The sequence below is a fragment of the Protobothrops mucrosquamatus genome, unplaced genomic scaffold, assembly GCF_001527695.2.
Source record: "Protobothrops mucrosquamatus isolate PMUCROS unplaced genomic scaffold, P.Mucros_1.0 scaffold_99, whole genome shotgun sequence".
NCBI classification, from domain to species: Eukaryota; Metazoa; Chordata; class Lepidosauria; order Squamata; family Viperidae; genus Protobothrops; species Protobothrops mucrosquamatus.
The window spans coordinates 1,725,981-1,753,847 of NW_015386175.1; the positions used below are offsets into that span (position 1 = coordinate 1,725,981).

At 40.0% G+C, this 27,867-nt stretch overlaps 3 protein-coding genes across 4 annotated transcripts; 1 reads left to right on the plus strand and 2 right to left on the minus strand.

Annotated features, from left to right (window-relative positions):
* Window positions 1–1,454: 1,454 nt before the first annotated feature.
* On the minus strand, window positions 1,455–5,490 carry PDE6G (phosphodiesterase 6G). The gene is made up of 3 exons (XM_015815331.1): window positions 5,345–5,490; window positions 3,656–3,696; window positions 1,455–1,586 (listed from the first exon to the last, which is right to left on the minus strand). Exons 1-3 carry the CDS (start codon window positions 5,488–5,490, stop codon window positions 1,510–1,512), a joined length of 264 nt encoding a protein of 87 aa, XP_015670817.1. The 3' UTR covers window positions 1,455–1,509.
* Window positions 5,491–13,035: 7,545 nt separating this feature from the next.
* On the minus strand, window positions 13,036–15,651 carry OXLD1 (oxidoreductase like domain containing 1). Its single transcript, XM_015815342.2, has 2 exons — window positions 15,580–15,651; window positions 13,036–13,588 (listed from the first exon to the last, which is right to left on the minus strand). The coding sequence occupies exons 1-2, from the start codon at window positions 15,649–15,651 to the stop codon at window positions 13,145–13,147; spliced, it is 516 nt and encodes a 171-aa protein (XP_015670828.1). The 3' UTR covers window positions 13,036–13,144.
* A 188-nt stretch (window positions 15,652–15,839) lies between these two features.
* Window positions 15,840–23,601, plus strand: CCDC137 (coiled-coil domain containing 137). 2 transcript variants are annotated; one of them, XM_029284014.1, is made up of 6 exons: window positions 15,840–15,991; window positions 17,636–17,766; window positions 18,868–19,063; window positions 19,709–19,791; window positions 21,942–22,021; window positions 22,353–23,601. In XM_029284014.1, the coding sequence occupies exons 1-6, from the start codon at window positions 15,906–15,908 to the stop codon at window positions 22,578–22,580; spliced, it is 804 nt and encodes a 267-aa protein (XP_029139847.1). In that variant the 5' UTR covers window positions 15,840–15,905; the 3' UTR covers window positions 22,581–23,601. The 2 variants fall into 2 exon arrangements, with proteins under 2 accessions (XP_029139847.1, XP_015670694.1); XM_015815208.1 differs by having other exon boundaries at window positions 15,840–15,976.
* Window positions 23,602–27,867: the final 4,266 nt, after the last annotated feature.

The following is a 27,867-nucleotide window of genomic DNA, read 5'->3' on the forward strand; positions in this document are numbered from 1 at the left end:
ATTAGATTAGACATATTTAGTTCCTGCAACCGTTCATCATATGTTTTAGCTTCCATTCCTCTAATCATCTTTGTTGCTCTTCTCTGCACTCATTCTAGAGTCTCAACATCTTTTTTTCGTATCGTGATGACCAAAACTGGGTGCAATATTCCAAGTGTGATCTTACCAAAGATGAGCTTCACAAAGACATATTGCCTTAATATAATACTTTCCTCATATGCTTCATTCAGTCCTGGTTGTAAATATTTTTGGTTCTTCATTAATTTTATATATAATGCTTTCCTTCTTAAATATATTCTGTGTCATATTTTAATGTCTATAATCAATTGCTTTTGGCCCATAGAATTAAATGCATCAATTGTTATATAGCAACAGTACAGACATCCCTTCTAAAACCTAATGGCTTTATGTGTAGTGGAGAAATTGAGGCTGGAATCCTGTATCCATTTATCTAGAAGTAAACACTATTGAATTCATTGAAAGTATGTCTCCTCCACTGAAGAGTAACTAGAGTTTCATTTAAATAAATATCCAAATTGTCCAAAACACTTTCTTATGGTTATTCTTAGTTTTTCATTTGAAAGTTTCCTCTCCAATATATACAGGAGCAGCACATTAAAATTTTCAATATTCTTATTTTCTGTAATTGTAAATCTGTAATCATTCATATTTCTTTTAAATCTTAAAGGTTCACCACTGCAGCCCATCTCCTGGACCTTCAGTTACTGGCATCTTATCTTAGCAAGAAATATTACAGTAGTTTTCAGTTAGGTCAACTTCTGTTTAACATTTTTATAATCCAAGGGACAGATTAGAAGGAAAGAGGATTGGTTTGGTTTAGTGGTTAAGACACCAGGCTAGAAATTAGGAAACCATTTTAGGCATGAAAGCCAGCTGGGTGATTTTGAACCAGTCACTCTCTTTCAGCCCTTGATGTCAGGCTCCAGCAACAAACAGTCAGTTCCTGTTGCAACCAATGGACAGTCAGATGATCTAGAACAGGGGTCCTCAATCTTGGCAACTTTAAGACTTGTGGACTTCAACTCCCAGAATTCCTCAGCCAGCAGAGTTGAAGTCCACAAGTCTTAAAGTTGCCAAGGTTGAGGACCCCTGATCTAGAATAAAAGGAGGGTGGGGGGACCCTGCACATATGGGAAAAAAAACACGAGGAATAAAAAAAAAGATTAGAAGAAAATGATGGAGTTGTAAAATTTGGGACTTACTGCGTATAAAATGAAGTCATTTTTCTGGTTCATTGTGACTTTTTTTTGCAAATGTTTATTTGGGGGGGGGGGAGGAAATCATCACAGGGACAGTAGTATGAAACCAAGTCTAAGACTTATTCACTTGGATTTTGTTTTAGTGAGCAATTGCTCTAGGCCCCAACAGGCTACCACTGGGAGAGTGGATATGCAGGGCTAGGAATATGGATAATGGGAATGCTCATGAACTGTTCTTGCTTTGTTGAATGAAAGGCATGTATCCGGCCTGTTTCTGGCTTCTACGTCTTCAAATGATACCATACTGTGCCAGTTCATGGAGCTCCAGGTGGCTGAAAGCTTCCCAGGGACAGATCACAGTGATATCTGAAAGAGAGGAGAGCCCACATCAATTCAACCCTTATTGCTTCTTGCCAGCATTAGCTTTGTGATGACATGAAGATGTCTTCAAAGCTTGTCAGGTGTTTGAAAAATCAGACAATGGAATGGGAATCATAATCAGTCTTTGAATCCTTTGGAATGGTACTGAGAGCTACAGTCATTGCCACCTGACCTAAATATCAATGCAGATATTACATACATATGGCAATTCATTACTTCCATATTCCATATTCAAAAGGATAGAGGATCAAATGGGTTACAGCAGTTATCGCCAGCCAAATAAATAAGGACATTTTAGAAAGCAGACAGACTAATCTGGACCTCTTGAAGATGCAGATTTTGTTCATGTGCATTGAAGCTTAATGTGTAATCGTGGCCCATGGATTGTGTGAATCCATCGAATTTTGGGTTATTTACTAACAGTGCTTAAGGGACGCATAGCTTTTTGGGTAGCATAAAACCAACTGCAAACAAAGTGCTTTTATAGGCATTTATGAGAGGAAAACAGTAACAGAGGTATTTGCACCTCTGCTACCATTTTTGGAATAGGATGATAGCCAGGGAGATGCTTATAGTATTCCTAGGTCTATACAAGACTTTGGATCCAGCCTCCAAAAGATACTTAAGCATGCAAAAGCACAAACACAGCACTTGCCACAAGGTGCTCAGAGAGGTGCTACTTTCACGTTCTCACACATGCCAAAACAGCTTTTGGTGTGCTGTTTGTTTCTACATGTTATTGCAAAATACAAATCATACTTCAGCACGATGTCTGGCCCCTTTACACTGGTACAGATAAAAAGTTGGATAAAAAGAAAAGATGCGCCACATGCAGCTTAGTGCTGCTAGGCTCCATCCAGGTGGATCTTCTGTACTAGGTACACACATGCTCTCTGCCAAGACTCACGGTGGTCTGATAATCAAGAGTAAAAGCATCTCAGATACTTTTTGATTTGCTGCCTCTGAAGCTGTTTACTTTCCTGTATGGTGATCCTTCCCTAATGTCCCCCAGAAACCAAATGCTGTGCAAGAACCACTTGAAGTTGGATAAATATGATGCTCCTGTTGCAATCCTGGATGAAAAAAAATCCTGAGGGGAAAATATGAGGACACCCATGAAAGCAATGTGGCTGAAACTGTCCTTTTTGCACCTGCTGGTCTGGAGATGCTACCAATAATCATATAAATCAGCTAAGAGGAGTTGGTGGAATGGTGTTGGCTGTGCCTAGATCTGCCTCTAGGCAGTAATTCCCTGTTTTTTTGGAGCATGTTCTAGAGCAGTGGTGGCGAACCTATGGCACGGGTGCCAGAGGTGGCACTCAGAGCCCTCTCTGTGGGCACGCGTGCCATTGCCCCAGTCCTAGGCCTTCAGCTGGGTTTTATAAAACCTTTTTGCTTTAGGCCTCCGCCGCCATGTGCAAAAAAAAAAAAAGATCCAAAAAATCTTGCAAAGTTGGAATTCATTGATTGAACTTTTTAGTCCCACCCAGTCTGCCGTTACCACCGCAGCCACGCCCACCCAATTGGCCACACCCAGCCAATGGGCCACACTCAGCCAATGGGCCACACCCACCCGGCACTCGATGATGCATGTGGGTTTTGGGTTGTAGTTTGGGCACTCAGGGTTCGCCATCACTGTTCTAGAGTTAATACTTCCTAAGACAAATAGGTAAATATCTATTGTGGATTATATTCTTGTTATTTTTTATAACAAGCATATATTCTTGTTATATGCTTGTTATAAAAAAAGGAACAGAAATATAATTTCTGAAATATAGACAGAGATTAAAATAATAGGAACAAGGAATTCACAGTTTACTGAAGGTGTGGTAAACTATTCAGGGGGCTGATAAAATTTAGACGAAGGAAGCAAGCCTCTAACAGTAGAAATGTTTCAACATGAATTGTGACATTGCCCAAAATATCCCAGCTGTGGCTGAAACAGCTGGACCTGCCCATAGCAGAGCCGAGAAAGATACATTGCAAGGAACCTGCAGAAGCCTGATTTTCTCAAATCAGCACTTCAGTTAATGTAATCCATCGATCCTTCATACCTGTTCCCAAGCCTTCCATACCAGGAATGTCATCACCAAACCTGCAAAAGAAAAAGAAACTTGTTTTCCTAAAAAATTGGCTTCCATGCACGATCACTTTGTGGGACTATTACCTCTTTATTCAGGTGCACGTAGGTTGGGTGATTAAGAAAAGCGTTTGTTTTTGACAGAAGAAAATGATAGAAATAATGTAAGGAAGTTCAGGAATTGATCCGCAGCTATGCTGATTAGGGACACACTCACACAGATATCTAACCAATACGTACAGGTAGTCCTTGAATTACAACCACAATTTTCTTGCCACATTTGTTAAGTGGGATCACTGAAGTTGTTAAGTTAATAACTGTAGGAGATGAACAGGCCGAGCCCAAGGGAGGAATATTGTCTCTAATAATGATGATTAAAGGTGGTTATGATTGGTTTTAGGGTCTAGAACATTTTTAGGGTACAAAGACAGCACTTGAACTCTCCCTCTACTCCAATAAATACATAGATCAAAACAGGAACTATGGTTATACAATATTTCAATTAAATTGATTACATTACATTATACAATTATTTCCTCTCTATAGGTAGTCCTGGAGTTACAACCACAACTGAGCCCAAAATTTCCATTGCTAAGCAAGACAGTTAAGTGAGTTTTGCCCCATTTCATAACCTTTTTTTTTTTTTAACCACAGTTACTAAATAAATCACTGAAGTTGTTAAGGCAGAGGTGTCAAACTCAATTTCATTGAGGGCCGCATCAGCATTGCGGTTGCCCTCGGGGGACCGGGGGGGTGCGGCCTACTGGATGGGTGTGGCCAGAGTGGGTGTGGCCTACTGGGTGGGTGTGGCCAGCTCTACATCATTCGCATCAAGGGTGCCTGTGGGGGCCTGGGCAGGAGTGGGACAGATCTGGCAGAAAGGGGTGGGACCAGGGCAGAACCCATCAAGCCAGATATGTGAAGTAGGCCAGGGCCATTTGCTGGCCACTTCCAGGCGATGGAGCATTTCTTCATTCCTCATAAAGGGTGACACCTCCCCATCATGCACCCAGGGAGTGGGGCCAACGCGGCAGGGGCCGGTCCCTTGCTGTTTCCAGACAGCCTTGTGGAGCTAAGACTGAATGCATTTCAGCATAGATGCCCACCACAAAATTGTACATTGGCTCCCGGCCGGCCTGGGCCAGGGCCAAGGCAGCGGGGGCCGTTCCCTCACTGTTTCCAGGATGGCTTCGCGGGCCACATGAAACCACTTCGTGGGCCGCATCCGGCCCCCGGACCTTGTGTTTGACATGTCTGTGTTAAGGGAATCGTCTGGCTGTTAAGCAAATCTTTCTTCCCTATTGACTTTGCTTGTCAGAATCCAGCTGGGAAGGTTACACATGATGACAGTGCAACTGTCACAAATACATGCCACTTGCCAAGTACCCAAATTTTGATCACAGGACCATGCAGCATCTCCATAAGTGTGGAAACTGGTCATAAATCACTTTTTTCAGTGCTGTCGTAATTTCGAAGAGTCACTACAAATGGTTGAAAGTCGAGGACCACCTGTATTTGTTTCTTTTCTCTCTTACTTTACAGATTACAACTGAATGACAGTTGTGGGCACGGCTCTGGAAGGGTCAGATGGGGCTGGAACTCAGCTTTGATCTAGAAGAAAGTGAACTCCTTTCTTTCTGCAAAATAACACTTTGTATCTCACCCTTGAACACCTTTCTTTGGTGGCTTGCTCTTGAACTGCCTGGTTTGTCTCTGTTTGAATTTGGGAGGGCCTTTCCTGGGAGTGACAGGCCCCCCAGTCACCCTGGTAGCAGATTTGAATTCCGGTTTTGGAATTTCACGGCTCATGGCTGGGATGAAAGAAGAACGTCTATTTTTAACAAAAGCCCTCCTGATTCGCGTGGCTTAATCTGTTAGAGAGAAAAGAAACATGAAAAATAATTAGAGTCTATCATTAGATGCAGTTGAAATATGTCACCTCTGTTCGCATCTCTTCAAGGAATATATTGTTAGAAGGCAATTCCTCTTAAACATTAGAAAATGTTTCTGAACAGTGAGAGCAAGTCAACTGAGAGGTGATGGATGTCATTCATTCATCCATTGAATGTGTTGAAGGACAAGTTAAGCAACTATCCATCTGGAATGTTTTTAAATTGGATTTCTGTGCTAATCAGAGAGTTGGACTCAAGGACCTCAATGGATCCTTGCAGTTCTATGATTCTGAAGACCTGGACAATGGAAATCAACAGAGAGGTTCATAGCACACCATATGTGTGAACCCAGCCATGCACTAAGGTTACGTAATGAAATAACAATTGATTGCATAAACTCTCCTCATCCTCTCCACTCCATAGGATCTGTCCCTGTGGGAGGCGATTACAGGTGATATACTGACTGTCCTTTGCTTTAATTATGTGACTAGGAAGGTTCACTGTACATTTTGGGGTTGGGGGTCTATGTATGCAATCCTGATGCTGAAGTACCGTTTCTTCTGAAAACACTAAATTTCAGAGCCAATTAAAAAAAAAACAAGCTGGGATAAAGAAAATATCTGGGGTTTTTTTTTGACACTGCTAAGATCTGGTTTGCTCAAACATTTTCCTGTTGCCTTATGATCACTTAATGCTTTCTGTTTCCATATCCATCACTAGAAATAAGTGTGAGGGGAACAACACAATAAGATACTAGAAGAATATTTCACCAAAGAGTCCTATGCTAAACTTGTTGCCTATAGTTGTTGTGCAGACAGCCCACTTGTCAGGCACAATACAGCAGTAGTGGTGGTGGGGAGCTATTGGGCATCATTCTGGAGGAAGACTGGATTTAATGAACCCTTACATTTGCTTTGGTGCAGAGACACATCCTCAAATGATCTAGGGGTTTTACTTTGGGCAATTCTGCACTGGTTATATTGGCTGCCGTCCAGATAGAACAATGGGATAAAACAACATTAATCTCATTCAGGGTGACACTTCTCAGGTTCACATTCAAATCCCTGAAAAGATGTTAATCTGATTAGAGTGCTCCACCCACAAAATAGTTTTAGGCTTGTTCCCTGGATGGAAAAGGATTTTCTTTGTTTGTTTCATCAGCTACTACTACTACTACTACTACTACTATTATTATTATTATTAATAATAATAATAATAATAATAATAATAATGTTGGAAGGGATCTTGGAGGTTATCTAGTCCAATCCCTGCTCAGGCAGGAAACCCTATACCATTTCAGACAAATGGCTGTCCAGTCTCTTCTTAAAAACTTCCAGTGTTGGAGCATTCACCACCTCTGGAGGCAGGTTGTTCCACTGATTAATTGTTCTAACTGTCAGGAAGTTTCTCCTTAGTTCTAGGTTGCTTCTCTCCTTGCTTAGTTTCCACCCATTGCTTCTTGTCCTGCCTTCAGGCGCCTTGGAGAATAGCTTGACTCCCTCTTCTTTGTGGCAAACCCTGAGATATTGGAACACTGCTATTATGTCCCCCCTCGTCCTTCTCTTCATTAAACTAGACATATCCAATTCCAGCAACCGTTCCTTATATGTTTTAGCCTCCAGTCCCCTAATCATCTTTGTTGCTCTTCTCTGTATTAATTTTCTCAAATCTGTTCTATCACCCATCTGGATAAATTTAGCCCTGCAAGAGCAATGTTACCTTTTGAGGGTAAAATGCTATGGATTCCACATACCGTAGATTCCACAATTCATCTGGCAATTAAATTCAGAAGAATTTGCCTTCTGCTCCCTCCTCCCCAGGACATTTTCCATGGACTAAGAACACAGCTATAAAATAATAGTCCCAATCTACCTGCAATGCACAACCTTTGCAAAAGCTTACATTTTCATTTTTTTCTTGGAAACTTAGTAACATTTTTCAAACCTAGCTGTTTCTCTCACATCCATTAATATAACCAAAGTTCACTATTTTAATTATCTTTTGTGGCTACCAAGATGCTGTTCTCATGCTACCAAAAGCTGTAGAAGCTTTGATAGCTGAACTCCAATTCTTCCATGGAACTTCAGTCTCATTTGCATTTAGACTTGCATTTAGTCTCATTTAAATATGCGTAACACATTCATGCTCATTATCCTAGGAGAAAAGTTAGATTAAAATGGTGACTTACCCAAACTGGCGGTTGTTTAAAAACCACCCTCATGCGTCTCTTCCTTGCAGATGGATATCGCTTTCCAGGAATACAGCCTCAACTAGCTCCAGATGAACATAACAGCTGGAAAGTGGGTGGAATAAATTGACTGGTTTCTAAAAACTGATACAAACTTTCTGTTACTTACCAGATGTGAAAGATGCACCCACTCAAATCCCTGTTGCAAGTCTTAATGATAGCCAGTCTATATGACTCAGCCTTTATAATATGTAACTGTAGTTGGTCAAAGCTTGTTCTGGAGGCTTCAGAGGTGTTACAATGTATTATATTCCTCATAATAGGTTTATGACTCTTGTTTCTAATCCAGTATCATCCTTCGTTTATAGATACATTGTTTATAGCTCGTGTGCTTAGGTCAGGGAGAGGAATTAATCATACAAATAATCACTGACTTACGCACATAAATGGAACTGGAACTTCTGTCACTAAGCGATATCATTGTTACGTGAGTTGCGCTCAGCTTTATGACCGTTTTACCATAGGTTGTTAAGTGAATGCAGCTTCCCCCATTGAAGCTTCCTGGGAAGGACACAAGTGACAATCATGTGACCCACCACTTGCGGCAACTATCGTAAATACATATCAGTTGCCAAGCACCAAAACTCTGAGCACTTGACCCCAGGGATGCTGCGACATTCATAAGTGTGAGAACCAGTTTTAAGTCACTTTTAGCATTGTCGTTAAACAGTCCTGAAGCAAATGGTTGTAAATTGAGGATAACTTGCATATTTTGTATAATGTTGTATAATAATATTATTTTTTATTTATTTAAAATATTACATTAAATATTTAAAAATATTTTAAACAATATTACAGGGACAGGTTTTAAATATTCGCCTCTATTGAGTTGAGAGACAAAAGCTCCCCAGCCCACTTTCATTTTCTAGCACAGTGGTTCTCAACCTGTGGGTCGGGACCCCATTTGGGGTCGATCGACCATTTCACGGGGGTCGCCAAGTAAGGCTGTCCGCCATTTTTTTTGTCCGCCATTTTTTCCCCTTTTCCGGCGGGTGCCTTACCTCCCTTGGGCTGGGCCAGCTGGTGGTCGGCCTGCTCCGTCTCTGCCGCTTGCCAGCTAAGCCTCGGCCGGCGCAGGGGGCGGAACCACACATGCGCGGCGCTCCCGGGCAGGGAAAGTCCTCGACTTACAACCGGTTGGGTAGTCCTCGACTTACGACCAGTTTAGTCCTCGACGTACGACCGGTTTAGTCCTCGACTTACGACCGGTTGGGGTCGCGGCATTAAAAAGGTTGAGAACCACTGTTCTAGCACCATAAATGAATTTGTGGCAATTTTTTTCTATACCCTGAAGATTTCAGAGAAAGCAGCTAGGAAGGGAGATAATAGAGTTGCTGTGATTCTGGCAAACAGAGAAAACTGCAAGGACAGCTTATTTCCCTACACATGAACAGCAGGTAAGACAAACCAATTAAAAATGCCTAAATTCCAGCCATTCAACTATCTTCTGAAATGGGGCTCAGAGGTTTTGCAAATGAGAATAGTCAGTATGACCACGACAGATTATTCCAGTTAGAAGGAACCATGATCATGCTAAGATTGCCAGCTTATCAAACGGATCTTTTGAACAAATTGAAACAGGTGCAGTTAATTTCCTGCTAATTTTTATCTGAATATTTACTCTTTAAAGCCTTCAAGGCAGAAATCTGGCTAAGCTGGGGGAATTTTTTTGGGGGGGGGGTTAGGGCAAGTGATAACCATTGATAGCAAGAACTCATCTCCCTCCTTTGCTTTACAATCAAGGACACGAGCTTTGGGTTTTGTTCTTTCTCTGCCTATAAAAAGTCAACAGATGCCCTGTCTGTAACTTATTCTTTCAAAACAGTACGGTATGCTTGGCTTAACCAGGGTGTACTGAATCAATCACCATTGATTAGATTCCTACAACAATTTGGATATAAGTCATGATCTACCAATGGATGTGTTCAGATATCCTGCTAAACCTTAAATGGTTTATTGCATGAATCCATCCCATAACAAGATCTTCTTGTAGTCCTTCTGAAAAGCAAGAAACAAATTGACTTGAAAATTATAGCAAAGGTAGTTGACAGCTAAGATCTTCCAAAGGTATTTTCCACTGATGACCCTTTATGGAAAAATGTAGAGGACAATGTAAGCCATTCAATTCTTTCACCCATGACTAATACTGACAATAGAGTGGGTGTAAGGACTTCATAAATAAAAATCATGGCTGCCTGACTGTGGCTAATCAGGCAGTAACCATGGATAAAGTATGTCCTTGCTATCTTGCATCGGATGACACAGCAATCCCGTAACAAGATCTTATTATAAATACTATAGGGGAAAGAAAACAAAAGCACTAGATAAAAACAAATTTAGAGTGTAGTGTACACTAATGCATAGTTCTGCAGTCACTTCAGTTCAGTTCCATGCTTGGCTGTGAAGCTCACCAGATGAGCTTAATTTAATTACTCTCAGACTAATCTTCCCAACATAACTACGTTTGTGATTCACCAGTGTGCTTAGTGTGTTTAGTCATGATCTACTGATTAAATGGATGAAATATGCTAAATGCTTAAGACTGTCTGTCTGTCTTGTCTGTCTTGTCTGTCTGTCTGTCTATCTGTCTGTCTGTCTGTCTATCTATCTATCTATCTATCTATCTATCTATCTATCTATCTATCTATCTATCTATCTATCTATCTATCTATCTATCTATCTATCTATCCTTGTGTGTCCAATCACACTTGGCCAATATGCTACGCTACGCTACTCTACTCTCTAGTCAATCATAGCTTTCCATCTCACCAAAAGTGGCATACAACAAAGTGCGCTGGATACACAAACTGTACTTAGCAAAAACCAGATACCACATTATCACTTAATGTGGATGTACAAACTTTGTCTATATACTGTGCAGAGGTCTTATTAACTTGGAGAAAAGGCAGCATGTATGGAAAAAAAATATTGCTCTATAAAATGCCATTGCATTAATATCACATCAAAATGAAAATCAAGATTTATTAAGGAGAGTAGTGTGCAGATGATGGAATTATGTGCAGTGTGCCCCTAAGTAAAAGTATACAGAAGATAGCTGCATTCAGACATGACAGCAGGCCAACACAACCATCTGGAAGTAGTCTATAACAAGGCTTTTCAACCAGTGGTACGGGTACCACCTGTGGTACATTGGCACCTGGCAGGTGGTATGCGACCATCCTAGAAAAGTGGTAGCGGGGGAGGGGAATGAGCTGAACCGGTGGGAGCATCGCACAAGCCTGAGTGAGAGATGGCTGGAGTTGCAGGGCTGTGAGGGCTCAGCAGAAGCGCTAGGATCAGCGCTTCTTCGGGGCTGTCAGGGCTCAGTGGAAGCATCAGAATCAGCGCCAGGCTCCATCTGGAGCTCGGTGCTGATCCTGGCACTTCTGCTGAGCCCAGAAGTGCCGATCAGCTGGAATGTTGCAGCATCTCCAGGGTCTTGTGTTTTACATTCAGATGTTTGGCAACTGATTCATATTTATGACGGTCAGTGTCCCAGGGTCATGTGAAGTGACCAAAACCTGCTGCAACCACCCAGCAGACGGGGGGGATAAAAACAAAACACCCCCCCCACTCCACCCCCGCTGCCAATCCTCAACAGAAATGCTCACAACAATGAAAACCTCGGACAGGAGAAAGAGCGCCATTGTAACTTCGAACAGTCACTAAGCGAACTGTTGTAAGTCAAGGACTACCTGTACATCATCACTTTTTTCCTTTTTTTGGGGTCATCAAATTTTTGACACCTTGCTAGGTGACTGGTGGTACTCAGATATTGCCATATCCTAAAAATGGTACAATGGGTGAAAAGGTTGAAAAGCCCTGGTCTATAATGTACTTTGTGAGTATGGGTGCACCTTTGAATCAGTATTGACTTCTTCGTGATTGCCTGGAGTAGTCCCTGCAGTTTTCTTGGCAAGGATTTTCAAAAGTGGTTTGCCAAAGGCTCCTTCCTAAAGCTAAGAGAAATACTGGCTGGACCATGGTCATCCTGCTAGCTTTGTGCCCAAGGCAGGGTTAGAATTCACAACCTCCTGGTTTCTAGCCTGGTGCTTTAATTCCTATACCAAATTGATTCATAGATATAGTGTACACGATCATTATTATTCACCTAAAATATTCGTAACATTCTAAGTGCAATGAAGATATGAAAAACAAGACTACTCCTGTTTTTAGCCTCTAATAGAAATGACGGGAAAGGGGAAAGAGAATGGAATAATAGATTCTTCCCTAGATCAGGGGTCTTCAAACTTAGCCCTTTTGACTTGTGGACTTCAACTCCCAGAATTCTTCAGCCAGGAGGAATTCTGGGAGTTGAAGTCCACAAGCCATAAAAGGGCCAAGTTTGAAGACCCCTGCCCTAGATGATAGATGAGGCCAGATTGGCTCCTCACTGGCCAGCCAGTCAACCAGTTGGCTGTGGTGATCTTCCTGTGAGCTAGAGGTACGGCTCTGCAATGGTATTTTGAGTCATGGTAAATTGCAAAGTTCAGACTATACTTTCCTTCAGTTCTGCAGTATCATACCTGCTGGCAGATGGAGCAGATATTTCTTTTTACCACAGAGCAGTAATGTAAGCATTTTATAGCTATTCAGAGTGACTTAAGAGTTAGCCCAGGAGCTTTTGCATTTCAGCAAGATGATGGGGAAAGGAGACTAATGGATCCTAAAGGAGTTATCCAGGGCTGTGATCTGAAGGCAAAGATACACTAACAAACGTAAAACTAGGTCTGGTCAATATATAAATAAATCTCTGGGGAACATCTTGTATGTCTGGTTTAGACATGATGCAAGATCCTAATGGGGCCTGTTTATTTTTAGCTTAGCATAATGTATGAACTCAACCTTTAAGGCTTAGGGTTATCTATAAACACATTATAGCTTGTTCAGCAACCACACTGAAAAGGATGCTGGTTCACTGCAGTGAGTGATCCTACTTTTCTACTAAAAGATGTTGCTATTCAAATTTGGCACATATTTATGTGACAAAGAAGGGATCTATTTGTTCCTAGCTGCCCATTTAAATCAGAACTCCTTTGCTACAATGCCAGCCATGAGATCAGTATGACATTCCGAAAACACGTGAGGCACAAACCCAGTTTATGAAAATAGCAGGTCATACCAAATAATATCCCTCTGGTTTAAGGAGATTAAATTTTAAAAGAAGTCAGTAATACAATAATAGACGCGCGATCATTAGAACTCTTTATATAAAATAAAACACATCATCTCTTATAGAAGGAACCATAAATAATTAGCTTTTCCTCTTCAAAGTCTTGTATAGTCCGAAACCATATAATAAATGTGCACCAGGTCAAAAATATCAATCTTTCTTCATACGGAACTTAATTTCCATCTTCAGGAACATTTTAATATTTTCATCTTCTATATGTTTCTCCACAGCTGCCAAGGCCTGCTCGCCACCATCCTTGTAGTATTTCAGAAGTTCTTCTGCATAAGCAATCCAGACACAATTGTGGCATCCACTCATACAACATGTTGTGGGAGGGGGAAGTGCTAGTGGGGTGGCAAAACCGTTCCCCGAAGAAGCAGTTTCCTTCTTGGAGCATGACTTATCCTCCAGGGAAGCAGCCTTTTGGGTGCCACTGCTGCTCTCTGCATCTGCACCGAAGCGACGCTGTCCAGTGCTTAGTAGTGCTGCAGAGAGCCAGCCTACATTTACTAACCTCCCATGGCAGGATCTTTTCAGCAGGGCCAGCGTTGTTGTATCACTAGCCTCAGGGCCCCAAAACAGATTTATACACTTCTGGTAAGAACAAAAACAAAATTAAACCCCAATACGTCTATATCCCTTTTCCCTCTTATTTCCAGGACTTCCAACCCATCTTCGAAAATCAAACCAAGCAAAGCTGCGACCTACAGGATTTCACTTATTTATCCAGACAATATGTCATGCCTACAAGATCTGGGTTACGTTCCACCTGTGACTTTTGATTCAGTACGTAAGCTTCAGCATTTCACTCTCTTGACGATGCTCTGAAAACAAAAATCAACCAAGTTCTGGTGAGATCCTGACTCTTCTTTCTGATGGGTGACTTTTTACACAGAAGGCTGAAAACTATGCATTTAAGTAGATTCAGATTTTAAAACATTTTGACCTGGTATGATAAAGTTGGCTTTGGAATGAATTATTAAATGGATACTATAAGCAATGTATAGTATCAAGAATGCTAGTATTTATTCCAGAATATATTTTGAGTAGTATTTTCTTCAATATGGATTTTAATGCATATTACAGTCTAGTTCAGAAAAAATTCTTATGGCCTCATTTTATGTGCCAATCACTTTCTCCCAGCCCGACCCACCTCACAGGGTTGTTGTTGTGGGGAAAACAGGAAGAGGGAGATGTGTTGGATATGATGGCCACCTTGAGTTATTTATAAACATAATAAACGTGGGATATAAATAAAATAAATAAATTGGGCTGGTGGATGCAGCTGAGAGGACACTATTGGTACCTTAATCCAGTATTTTTTTTCTCCACAAAGGCCAAATTATCTGGAAGGCAAAACTGTTGTCCCTTTCCTGTCCCCTGATGTATGGTACTTAACAGCTTCCCATTCTGATCCTAGAGATAGTATACAGTCATTCTAACTAGTACCACCCAGTATAGCTGTATCTTCCACAAACTTGCCCAACTCTCTTCAGATGTAAATTAAACTGGCAGTTCACCACATCCTGTGGCAGAACGTTTCATGTAAGTATATATAACAAATAATTAAATTAAGGGCATATCTAAAGAGAGATAGGGAATGGAACCAATTCATATAGTTATTATTACTACTAAAGTCTTAAGCACTGAAAAATCAAAACCCAAAAGAAAATATGTCAAAGATGCCAGAATAATTTGCCTAATGTTTTGGTTTGTGGTAATATTGTCTCTGTGTGTGGATTTGTTTGTTTTTTTCTTATACACCAATGCAATTGTTATTTAAATTAATATATACCCTAAAATTAATCTTAGTTTATATCCAAGTCCCATTTCTCCTTATTTCTGTTCTCTAAGAAGGAACCTATGAAATAATTGCCAGTTTTACAGTTTCATAAAATCGCCTACTGAATACTGAACATTTCTTTCTCAATCCTGTAACTATGATAGCATGTAGCTTCCAATCTGATATGTCCAGATAGCTCAAGTGATTAGTGTACAAATCCCTTACCACTGCCTGTGTTGGCTGGGACTGACAAGAATTAACATCCAATACATTAGGAAGGCATCTGGTTGCCTAGTCCTATTCCAGAAGCGAGCCAGGAAGTAGCTTGTTTTTGGCACTCTTTGTGGTTATGATACCAAGATAATTCCTCTTTTTTGAATATCCAGCAGTGATAAAGAATCTTGGAAGAACTTGGAAACATGATCATTATTTTAGTACTCTACTGAATCCTAATGAAGATGCTAACTTCAAAGGACCTCAGAATCAGAAATTATTTTTAAACAAGAATTTAAAGGAGAGTTTGAGGCGGAATAATCCTTCAACATTAGGGCTGCTTTACAGCACTTTTTGATTCTCTGGCTGGTAAGCTGAAGACAACTTGACTCCTTTCCAAATAAACATAGTCAAGATCAGACATTTAAATCATAATAGTGGTTGAAACAGAATAAACCTAACGAGCTTGTTTAATTGAAAATGTACCATTGGGGCTTATTTGGTAAACAAGCAACCCGCGCTTAGCGTTTTGTGTGAACGTTGCTAAACTGTGATTTTACCTCCTAAATCTCCCGGCTAAAGCTCTCACCTGACCCACTTCTGACGTACCAAAAGTAGCCGCTAACCCGCGACGGCAGCAGAAAACCCCCGAATGTAACATCTTCTCCGAACGCCTTTAAGCAACTACGTCTTTTTCTCCGCCTGCCGGGAGTGACGTCTCCCTCGCCCAATAACAATCACGATTCTGCCCTAACTTCCGATAGAAGTTCCGAGCTCCACCAATCGGAGAGCGCTGATGGACAGGGAAATTAGCCGGGCATCCCCTGGAAGTAGGCGGGGAATAGAGTACGTACGCAATGGAAGACTGAACCGGGAAGCGACTGCAGCACGTGGGTGTATTTGTCAGGAACAGCGATGGGCAAAAGGGAGAAGAAAGTTGCTGTGGCTTCCGCTGCTCCGCGGAAGGAGCTTCTGCTCCGTGGTAGGTCTGTATCTATCCGGTGAGCTATTTTTTGTGTGCAGTTTAAAGCGCTTTGCTTACTCTGTGTCAGTGACAGATAAAACAACTCTGTAGGGTTGACCAGTTTTATTACCATCTTCACTCAGTTATCACTCAATCATAACAGCAGCTTGTTTAAGGCTGCCTAGTGAATGTAGAACTAATTGGGATTTTGACTGGCTACTGCTTGATTCCGCACATGTATTCTTTGCTGCGACTCCACTCTCTCTTGGCCCAACCCACCTCACAGTGTTGTTGTTAGGAAAATTGGAGGCAGGAATATTAGATAAGTGATGTTATCTTGAGTTATATAAAAAAAAGTTGGATGAAAATGTAATAATGATATCTGCAAAAAAAATACCCTTTGCCTGCATGCAAGAACTGGAGAGAAAACACCCCCCTCCCCCCAAAAAAGGCAAAGTAAAAGAAAATGAAGAAACTAAAGTGCGCTGGAAGTTTAAAATGTACACAGATAAAAACCTGCAACATAACATCCCAAACTCAATAATTGTCAATAAGAAAGACAAAAAGGTCTGGGTAGTACATGTTGCAGGAGAGACAGCAGAAAGGAAGCCACTGGAAAAAAAAAATGCAAAATAAGACCTGCAAATAGACGTGGAATGACTGTGGCAAAAGAAAGAAAAGATAGTACAAATAGTAATAGGTGCCTTGGATGCAATCCCAAAACATATGGAGCACCCCTGGAATACCATTGGCATTGACAAAATCCCCATCAGTCGATTTCAAAAGGCAGCGTTACTTGGAACAGCCTATATCCTGGGATGATTCCTTTAACACTATCAAGCAATAATATCTGCCTATCCCATGTCCTTGGAAGGACTCGATAGATGGATAAAACTGCCAAATCCCGTCTAAACATCTGGCTGACTATGGAGCCAACCATAATAATAAAACCTCTTTCTTACTAGCATTTTTCATCTTTCCAATGGCCATAATGCCTGAGAATTCTGGGAACTGAAGTCTACCCCATCATAATCTATGAAAGATTGCTATAATTTATCCTACTTATTGGCTAGCAGTATTAAGATTGCTATATGTTATGTGTTATAACAATGGAAATGCTTATAGATTTCTTCACTGCCCCAGTTTTATGCTGGGGGGGATTTAATTTGGAGTATGGTACATTATGTTATTATTAAATAATACCAGAGACCAAAGAGGTGTGCCACCACATGCCTTTGAGTTCCTGCGATAGACCCATGGTGAAAATGGAGAGTACTAAATTAGATTATAACAACAAGAACAAGATACCGTATTTATGACATATTCTTTCTTCTTTGTGGAAAAAAAATCAACATTTTTTTAAAGATGTGGAGGGAGATGTATGAAGAATGATGAATACTGAAAGGCCACTTTAAACATAGGGCTGGCTGTGGTACTAATTCAGACTAATGTACCGTAGGTGCTTCCAGCAAGTTCTCATTCATTCTACTGAATGAAGTTGTTGAAATTCCATTACAGAGCAAGATACAAAAATGTGAGACAAATGCTTGCTTCTGTCATAAAGAGGTTCTTTCAATTGGCTGAGGTGTTCTGGGAGTTGAAGTCCACGAGTCATAAAAGAGCCAAGGTTGCCTACCCCTGCGTTAGCCTTACCAACATTTCTTTCTTGTTTTAATTTTAGCCATATGAAGAAAAAGGCAAATTCAAAACCAGATTGCCTGAATGAGCAAGAAATTCCATATCGGTTGCGGGAAATCATGAGGAGCCGAGATGAACTAAGAAACCCCACCCGCAAGAAGAAGAAGAAAGCTGGTAAAAAGCAGTGTTATGATTCGACATTCAGTATATGTTACAGCAACTAGTCAGAAATACTTGCAAAGTGTCATCTTGACCACTCTCCTGGATGGTACTAGTTTGAGGCAGTCTGCTTATATGGGGTTCTTTTATCAGAAGGATGGAAGACTCTGGGACTCTAGATCTGCATGGAATCCTCATGCTCTTTTTTTTTGGTTCTTCCCCCTAAGCTCTCTGTTATGGCACTTAATTTCTCAGTGCTTTGTAAAAGAAAATATAGGAAAACTCTTGGGTATGCCCTAACGTAGCTTAAAGCAGATTTAAAACAAAGAATATCCCCATTTTGGATTGGTTGTGAGATGGACGTTTATATAAATCATTTAAATAAACAAATTTCCTGCAGAGAAAGAACACTGAGTAATTTAAGCAAAAATATTGACTCAAACCACACGTCTGGTTTAGCCTATCCAGTTTGCCTCAGAGCTTGCCCTTGTAGCCATCAGCCCTCTGAATAAATAATAAAGAGGCTGCTTATCATCAAAACCTAAACCTAATAAATTAGATAAATAAACCCACCCCTGTTTTATAGTAGTATTACATGCATACGTACAAACTTGCTATGTTTGTATAGAGTTGCAACTCTTTTAAGCTTACCTGGAGGGAATAAAGGTCACAGAGTAAATGCAAACAATACTTTTGTAAATACATTTTCTTTTGTGGCCAACATTTCAGATATGCACTTATAGCTGGGGATCTCCTAAGTGTTTTCTGTAAGTGGCTCTCTAGTAACCAATAGTACAATGCAAGTAGGCACCATATCTAATAGGTTCAATATTATATTTGGTTGCTCTCTAATACTGCACATTGGCCATAAAATCATGATGCTCTACTCAGCTAGAGAAATCCAAGGTGGCTTATTAATAGCAGAATACCTTTTTCCTACAGATCCTAGAAAATTGATTTTAAGCAGTATGTCAGGTTAGTTCATTGTAAGATAATTCTTATTTGCTCAGCTAGGGATCAGTATTTTGCAGAGTGAATAGGTTTGGGCTCTATCTGTTTTCTATAAGCTCCTTGAAAGTTATTGGGCAGATTATAATGTCTGTGTTTTTCCCCCAGCAAATAAGCAAAGGCCTCAGTCAGAGGGTGATATACCAGTACCGAAGTTCAAGAGACGGCGAGGGGAGACAGAAACCTCATACAATAGACGTATGGACCGGGAAATTGAGCACGTGCGCTTTCTCACTGAAAACCAGACATCGCGTGAGCCTGAGAAAGAGATGCAGGTCCAAGAAAAGTCGCAGAGGAAAAAAGAGTTAAGTTTGAATTTGCAGCCCTTGAATTAGGGTGGTGCTATAGTCCAAATTCTTGAGATGAATTTCATTGAAAATCCAGTTTTCTTATTTCACCCTCACAACAATTCCATAAAGTTAACTTTTTGGCCAGCATGGGTTGACTGAATAGAGGATTTTCCCAAGCCACTATCAATCTCTCTAGCCATTAGGCCTCAAAAGTTATTACCAGCCTCTGCTCACCAAATGTAGAATTAACCCCAGAACTAATGTGTAAATATTCCATCCTTCAAGAACTCTTGAAAGATATTCCATTTAGGAGAGGAGGAAATGAATTAGTTATTAATAATAATATATCTTTTTTCTCAGTCCTGTTCTTTTGGTTAATAGTAGCAATTAGTTTCTTCCTGGAATCTTATTTTTCAACTTGATTCTGTGTCAGTTAAGACAGTATCACTCCCTACAAATTGCAATGGAGCATAAAAGTGGCTCCAAGTTTACATGCTTAGCACAACATCCTTTATTGGTTAGATGATATATTGGGTCTTGTCCCTGTATAGAGTGTTTTGTGGCATCTTTATTTCCAAGTCTGACTGTGGTTCTTTCTTGACATGCTCATGGACATGAAATTTCTGTATCCTTTTTCTTAACAAAGCCTGTTTCTCTAGATTTCAGAAGAAGAGGCTGGAAAAAATCCGTAAGCAAAAAGTAGAAAAAAAAATAACAATGCTGGAGAAGGACCTTCTCAAAGGTAAGGTAATAATTTGCCCAGAAAATAACTACCACCGCCTTGTAATATTTTTGCATCTTTGTGAATGCTGTTGCATGGATTTTTTTAAAAAAAAACTCTCTCTTTCAATGTGTTTATTTGTTTGTTTGCTAATTTATTACAAAGCTCAAATGCCAGCAATTTTGGGCAGTCCGTGAAGTAAAAAAGTACAGTTAAACCCTATAACAATAAGAACAAAGGAACGAAACAAGCCAGGCAACAATGAAAACACACATGCACAACTCAAAGGGGCTTCAGCTACCCTACCAAAAGTTTGGGTAAGGAGCTAGGTTCGCAAAAAAAGGGAGGCAAAAACAAAACAAAAAAAAACCCCTTACAATTTAGACATCCATACCAAATTCAACAAATCCCCCATCTGGCTACCCATACATATTTTCTGTACGTTTTGGGTAGCACTTCATATAGAATTACATAAGCCCCTGAACTTGTTTAGCAACAACCCAGTGACATAGATTATCTGACTTCCATATAGAGGCGAAGCAAAAGATGGGGTTATATTTATTTTATCAATATGATGTAGTAACATAATTTATTAAATATCTGTTTACTATTTCACATCCATAAGCATGTGGTATATTCTGAAGCCAGTATGGATTAATGGTTAAGGCACCAGGCTAAAAAATAAGAGACCATGGTCCCCCCTTAGGCACGAAGGCTGACTGGGCGACTTTGGGCCAATCACTTTCTCTCAGCCCAATTCACCCCACAGGATTATTGTTGTGGAGAAAGTAGGAGAAGGAAGGAATATTGTGTGTGTTTCCTGCTTTGAGTTATTTATAAAAATAATAAGGGCAGGATATAAACAAATAAATACAATACTAGTTTTGCAAATTGCAGTAAGCTTTGGTTAGTTTAAATGGCATGTTGAATAAACAGCCATTGATTGAGTCCGCCCAGCATGCTAAACTAAAAGCCATGGTTTATAAATTACGGTGTCTAGTGTTACACAATAAAGCAAGCCAGAAAAAAAAAACAGGGGCATTGTGCTTAGTACAAGTCCATAGCATTAGACAATAAGATTGATTTGATTCTTTGCTAAGAGTCTGCACCCTTTTGCTTTTGTCTCCCTCAAAAAATGGACAGCTGAACCAAAGTCTATTCCAACAAAAGTTTCTGCAGAAACTTTTCTCAAGGGAGCTACTATAGTGCACATCATAAGCACTGTGTACAGCTGGAAGAGCAAAAGCAGCTTATGTAGCAAACCACTTCTTATAATCTGTCTGAAAGGGGAATAAACCTTTTAGTAAACCACTAGTGTGCTTCAGGTAGTTTATCAGCTTAATCTTGCCAGAGTGCCACTCTTATGGAATATGCGTGCTTCTGCATCACTTTCAAAATTAGTGCTATGGATTTTCACACTTGGTTATAAAGAAACCAAGTTCCTTCTAGGAGAGAGATTTATGTTTAGCTGATTTCTGAGATAAGAGATGGTTGCATCGGTATCGGAGGTTGGTAGACTTGGCTTATTGCCGAATAGAGTAGTGATATGGAAGGCATGGGACTGCTTGGTTCCTTCTCGTTTCTCTTTGTTTCAAAGAGTGATCAGTCTGCAGACCGGCTCAACTTTTGTTCCAAAGCACAATATGAAAGAGAGATCTTATAGTGGATAATAGAGTCACATGTTGGTCACTGGGAATCATGGGTAGAATCTCCGAGAACAAAGCACATAATAAAACAATGTGTGACCCAGGTGCAAAAGGGCAGGCACTGTGATGTCATAACACAAATTTCACGAAGACTGGTTTTCAGATGTGGGGGAGGGGCTATAATGTGGATTTTATTAAACTGGATTTTTAATGTTGTACACTGCCCAGAATCACCATTTGTGAGTTGGGTAGCTATATAAATTTGTTCAATCAATCAGTAATGTGGCAGTATTGCTTTAGCTTTTTTTTATTGTTATTAGCTGCCTGTGATTAATGTTGAACATGCATGGCCATAGAAGTGTTTTAAATAAATACAATCCTTTTGTCAGGTGGATATGGCTAGAATGGATTTCTGGCTTAAATTTGCTTGTTTGTGAGAAACAATGAAAGATGCATGTTGAATTATTTTGGAGTTGTCTTTGCAATTATCGGATTTGGAACTGCCTTTTTTCCGTTCCCTTTTAGACTCAGTAAAATTTGGAGAAGTTGCTCTACAGCCCCCCACACTTACAGTGAAACCCAGGAAGAGTGTTATCAAAGACAAAGTACGTCATTTTATTGAGTTCTGCTTCTCTTTCCTAATTGTGCCAGTGACAATGCCAGCCTCTGCTTTTGCTGGGGAAGCAGCAATGCTCAGAATAGGTTACTGATCAGAAGCAATGCTCAGAAGAGGTTACTGACAGGTATTTAACTGTATTATGTTAAGCTATGTATTATGTACATAAGGTTATGTTAAGCTATGTATTTATGTTCGTAGGGTTTTATGTTTTAGACATCCTCTTCTTAAAGCTGGTTCTCTTCATGATTGCTCTCAGATTCAATCCATATCCACTTTTCCTCTTTAAAATTCTCCAGCTAATTTTTCTTTTCTTCCAGGCTGATCAGAGGCAGCAACTTCTGCTAACATCTCTTTTGGGCTCTGGCAGAGAAGCCACCGTTAAAAAACCAGTCCATGCCTCTCTCGCTCGCCAAAGGATCATTCAAGAGGAGAGAGAACGGGTTGTGCAAGCTTATCGGGATATAAAGAAAAGGAAACAGCAGCAGCAACAGCAGCAGTTGAACAAAAGCTTTCTTGTTGTAGACAAACTGAAGAAACCAGCCTGAGTTGATAGAACAATTCTATCATTCCGAAAAACACAATGCCATTACAAACCAGTTGTAGAACGACAGCCAGGTCTACTGTCTTTCTCCTTTCCACTTTGAATGAGAGTAACCAGCAACACTGATAAGCAGATTAACAGTTGAGCAATACAAGTTTACACACTTCACCTCTGTGAGCAGACCAAAAAGTGATTCTTGTATCCCAGTTTGTTGAATCTGTAACATGAAAAATGCACACCCCACATTTGTTGCTTCCAAAAGGATTAGTAATTTGGATTGGCTACAAGAATCAGAGCTAGTTTTCAGGCACCCATCTCTTTTGATGATTCTCATAAGCCGCCTTCTGATAGTGAAGAAAACTCTTCTCCAGTTGGTCATTGTAGTCTTCTTGGGATTTTTTTTTTTGTCTTTGTGTGTTTTCCCCGTACCCGGATTACCAAAAAAGTTTGAAGAACCAAAATAATCCAGGCTGGGTGCCTCTTTAGAGTTTAGTTGCCAGTTTCTGAATCAAAGTCAGAGATGTGCTGAGGACCATCTGCTCCAAGAAGATGTTATCAGAGGCAGATGAATTGGATTAATATATGTTCCTGTACAAGTGTATCTTCTTTCGAGTTTTGCTGGCTCTCTTGTTGAAAATGATTTCCTTGCAGAAGAGAAATGGGACTGCTACTCCAGGGGCAGCTACTGTATGGACATCCGCCATTGAATACTAGCAAAAACTTTGATTGGATGGAAGTCTTTAAGATAGCACAAAGCAGGAGATACACTTCTTTGGCAGAGGTTCAAGGTGAAGAGGAAGCAACATGCTTATTTTGCAGAGAGCTTTTTCCAACTTTATGAAAGTGATCAAAGGGAAAGAATTGTGCCATCTTCCCTATTTCCCTTCGAAATCCTGGTGCTGTTGTACAATAACAAGAACATGTATTGGCAAAAACCTATGAAAGAACTTAAATAGGGAAATAAAGCAACATTGCTAAGCCCAGCAATAGTCACCATGTATTCTTAATCTTCCAAGCCAAAGTTATTTTAAAAATGGTGTGAAAACTGACTTTTTTTTAAAAAAAACAAAACAGAAATCAAGTGTGTATTTGTTGGATGAGGTCCTCAAAGCAAAGGTGACTAGCGAAGTGAGGTAGCAGAATGTTGAACAGTACATAAAAAGCAGAAATAGTTGGTTGATTGGAGGAGGGGAAAAGATTGAAAATCCTTAGTTGAGAAGTACAGTAAGATCAATATTGTACTGGGCACAATCTTGAGGGGTGGTTGGTCCTAACGAAGATGCTGCTGGTGTGTGGGCTTTGGATGGTGCAGCACAGATTTGTCAGTAGATGGCAGGATCTGTACGCAATGAGGAATTCCGTCCTTAAACAAGCTCTTTCTCTGGAACAACCTTTTGTCTTTATAATGTAAGAATGTGATACAGGGAAGATACTGTGGATGCTTCCTGCAGTCCCCCCCCCCCCCGCAGTTATCTATAGTTTTAACACAATTTCTGATTTTCCAGGATAATGTTTTGCTAAACCTTTTTTTTAATGAAACATAGCCTGTACTTTTTTGGTGTCTCTGGGTGTATTGTATAGGCCAATGATGGCAAACCTTTTGGGCTTGGCATGTAAAAATTCAGAAAATGCCTAACCTGATTCTATTGGCATGTCACCCCCTCACCCCCTCATTAAAGAGAAACCATTCTCTATTCCCTCCCCCCATCTAGGTAATCCTGATCAGCCGCACCCAGCGCTGAGGCTAGGCCTAAAGGCTTCAACCCTGCCACCTCAGCTGTCACTCAAGCAGGCTGCTTTGCATTGTGCCCAGCACTTCCTAGAATCTCCCCTGCGTTGCTTATCTTCAAGTGGGGTTCTTATTCTGTTGACAAGCCCCTCTGGCCTATCTAAACCTGCTCCAGGTTACACGAGGCCTTTATTCTTGAAGCAATTTTGGAAAATGCTCTTCTACGGCCTCTGAAAACCATGCAAAAGTACACCTTATTCTCCGACAATTTTTGGAGGCTCACGATGCTGTGCATACCCCTCTTGTGCATTGTTCTGAAGGCCATGAGAGAGCACATCCCATTCTCATGTGGTCTCTGTAACCTCGAAAAAAATCTCCAAAAAGGACCGAGCATGCTTTTGAAAATATTATTATTATTATTATTATTATTATTATTATTATTATTATTATTATTATTATTATTATTATTATTATTATTATTATTATTATTATTATTTTGTTGTTGTTGTTGTTGTTTTTGTTGTTGTTGTTGTTGGAAAGGACCTTGGAGGTCATCTAGTCCAACCCCATGCTCAGGCAGGAAACCTTATACCATTTCGGACAAATGGCTGTCCAGTCTCTTCTTAAAAACTTCCAGTGTTGGAGCATTCACCGCTCCTGGAGGCAGGTTGTTCCACTGGTTAATTGTTCTAACTGTGAGGAAGTTTCTCCTTAGTTCTAGGTTGCTTCTCTCCTTGATTAGTTTTCATCTGTTGCTTCTTGTCCTGCCTTCAGGCTCTTTGGAGAATAGCTTGACTTCCTCTTCTTTGTGGCAGCCCCTGAGATATTGAAACACTGCTATCATGTCCCCCCTCGCCCTTCTCTTTGTTAAACTAGACATGCCCAATTCCAGCAACCATTCATTATATGTTTTAGCCTCCAGTCCCCTAATCATCTTTGTTGCTCTTCTCTGTACTCTTTCTAGAGTCTCAAACATCTTTTTTTACATCGTGGTGACCAAAACTGGATGCAGTATTCCAAGTGTGGCCTTACCAAGGCATTGTAAAGTGGTATTAATACTTCACTTGTTGTCGGGTGTTAGTGAACACAGGTGTGTCACCCAAAATGTTCTGCCATGTTATCTTTGACACATGTCAGATTTGCCATCACTGGAATAGATTCTAGAAAGAATATGCTCTGTTTCATTACCTCTTTCAGCTCTTTGCTGGGAACTGATCTTTTATTTCTCAGCTTATCCTTGAGATTTCTAAAACAGCTTCTACCTTCTGACTATTTGGAAAGCTGTTTACATGCGTGAGCACCTTGACTTCTTGAGGCATGATTGCACCTACCATGTTACCACTTAGAAGCAGTTCCCATTATCTTCACTGTCACATAGCAAAAAGTGAGCATTCTTAATAATGCAGCCTGACAGCACAGCGTTTTAAAGCATTTAATTGTGTTTGGTGGGACTACCTCCATCAGTGAATGTCTAACTGTCAGTTGGTATTAACAATTTTAAGAAATAAAAAGGATATTCTGTTAGTTCCCCCAAACAAGATTGAAAAACATTTAAGTGTTTTGTGTCTAGGCTATTTTAATGAAATATACTAATAGGCTTTAACAGGACTTTAGTCTGGAAAGAATTCTGTGCAATTTCAAAAAACTTGCAACCAAAATATTCTAATGAAATTTGAATCCACTGAACAGTTTTTGATCCTGTGTTCTTAACTGTGTCATGAAGTAATTGGCTAAAGGGGTAAATTTTCAAAAATGCAGAAAGTAAACAGGGAGTTTAACAGAGAGAGATCCAGATTTGGAATAAGAAGGATTTTAAGGAGAATCTCTGCTTTGTTGTGTACTTAAGGCTGGAGCCTCAGCTTTTATAGATAGGCATAAATCACATTTATCTTTGGGACGCTTGTTAGTTGTGACTATGTAATGCTGCAGAAGCTAAAGGTAGTTGAAGGATATCTTACCCTGAGGAACCAACTGCTGTAACAGACTCATCTTGAAGTTTCCATAAAAAGAAATGTGTAGACAGAATGAATTCTTACAGTTCATTTCCCCATATACTTAGACATTTCTAAAAAAGCAACGGATCAGGACGTTTTTCCTAATGAACTGAAATTTATGGGTATATTGCAAAGGCTTTTGGAAGAGAGCTTGTGAGGTCATCAGAGGGGAAAGTGTCAAAAAAGACAAATGATGGAAAATTGTTCAGAGGGCCTGAAGCGGGATAGATTTCTGGAAAGCTGAATGGAAAGTAATAATGTCACCTTTTAAAAACCTTTAAGAAGCACTATACCTTTTCAGCAGTGCCAGTTTTACAGTCCAGGCAATGTCCAATCTGGAAGATAAAGAGGTTATTCCTCCTCCTCCTCCTCCTCCTCCTCCTCCTCCCATCACTGAGAGCCCTTTGTACCTTATTCCAAACCGATGTATAATTAAATAGGACAAATTATTAGCTGAACATATCTAACATCAGAGAAGATGATTCTGGTTAATTCTTGGACTGGGAGTCCATGAATATGCCAGTGCCAAGAACTAGTTTGAGAAGTTGAAAAACTTTCCCTACAGTTTCGAAGGAAACAGCATGGATGTTTTGTTAGATGCCTGTGGACTCATCAGGTTTGCAACTAGCAGGAAGGAGCAGTAGCTACAGAACCTTAGAAACATAGAAAACTGACAGCAGAGGTACTGATCTTAAAACTAGTTGCTCCACGAATTTGTCCTTACTGTTGTTCTTTTGATGGTTTTTAATACTGCATTCTGCCTTAAAGTTTATGCAGAAAAAATGCACAAGTTTAGGAAATCCTTGAATTATTTGTAAAAATAATAAAGGCAGGATACACATAAATAAATAAAAAATCTAGCTATGTCAGTGGTGTCTTTTGTCCTTGCTGCATTCTTCAAGTCTCAGTATTTTCTAGCTTTAGATGACTCAAGTGTTTCTTTTCTTCTACTATTGTCTGAGATCTGATGAAAAAATTAAGGCAGATATGGGAAGTATTTTTCAAGCTGTTCTTGATAAAATGTTTTGTTTGAATATCAGGTATCCTGAGTTGCATTCTATTTGTACAGGTAACAGAAGTGCAATGTTTGCTATTTTTCCAGTCTGGGGTTACATGATTGTGGTGCTGTGTGTTTGCCTTAAGTTCTTTTCAAGGAGAAGCTGCCATCTTGTGCAAAGTTTCCCTTCCTCCCCCTCCCCCTTGTAGTTTGAGGGTTTGTTTGGAGTAGCTCCATATCAACAGTCCTGAGGGGATATAAATGTATGTTAAGATGGAAGCGGGTCCTGAAGGAATACGAAAATCCACTGGAGGTCTAGTGAAAATGACAGGTGGGGTGGAAGTGTAAATTAAGCTGGTTTCTTTTCTCTATAATTATTATTATTATTATTATTATTATTATTACTTTAATTTATACCCCGCCCTTCTCCCGAGGGACTCAGGGCGGCTTACAGGTAAATAAAAACAGAGCTATACAATAAATATTTAAAAGCCAAATTAAAATATATATTAATTAACCTGTATTAGAAAAATTATAAAATCCCTTTAAAATCCCTATAAAATCCCCCCCT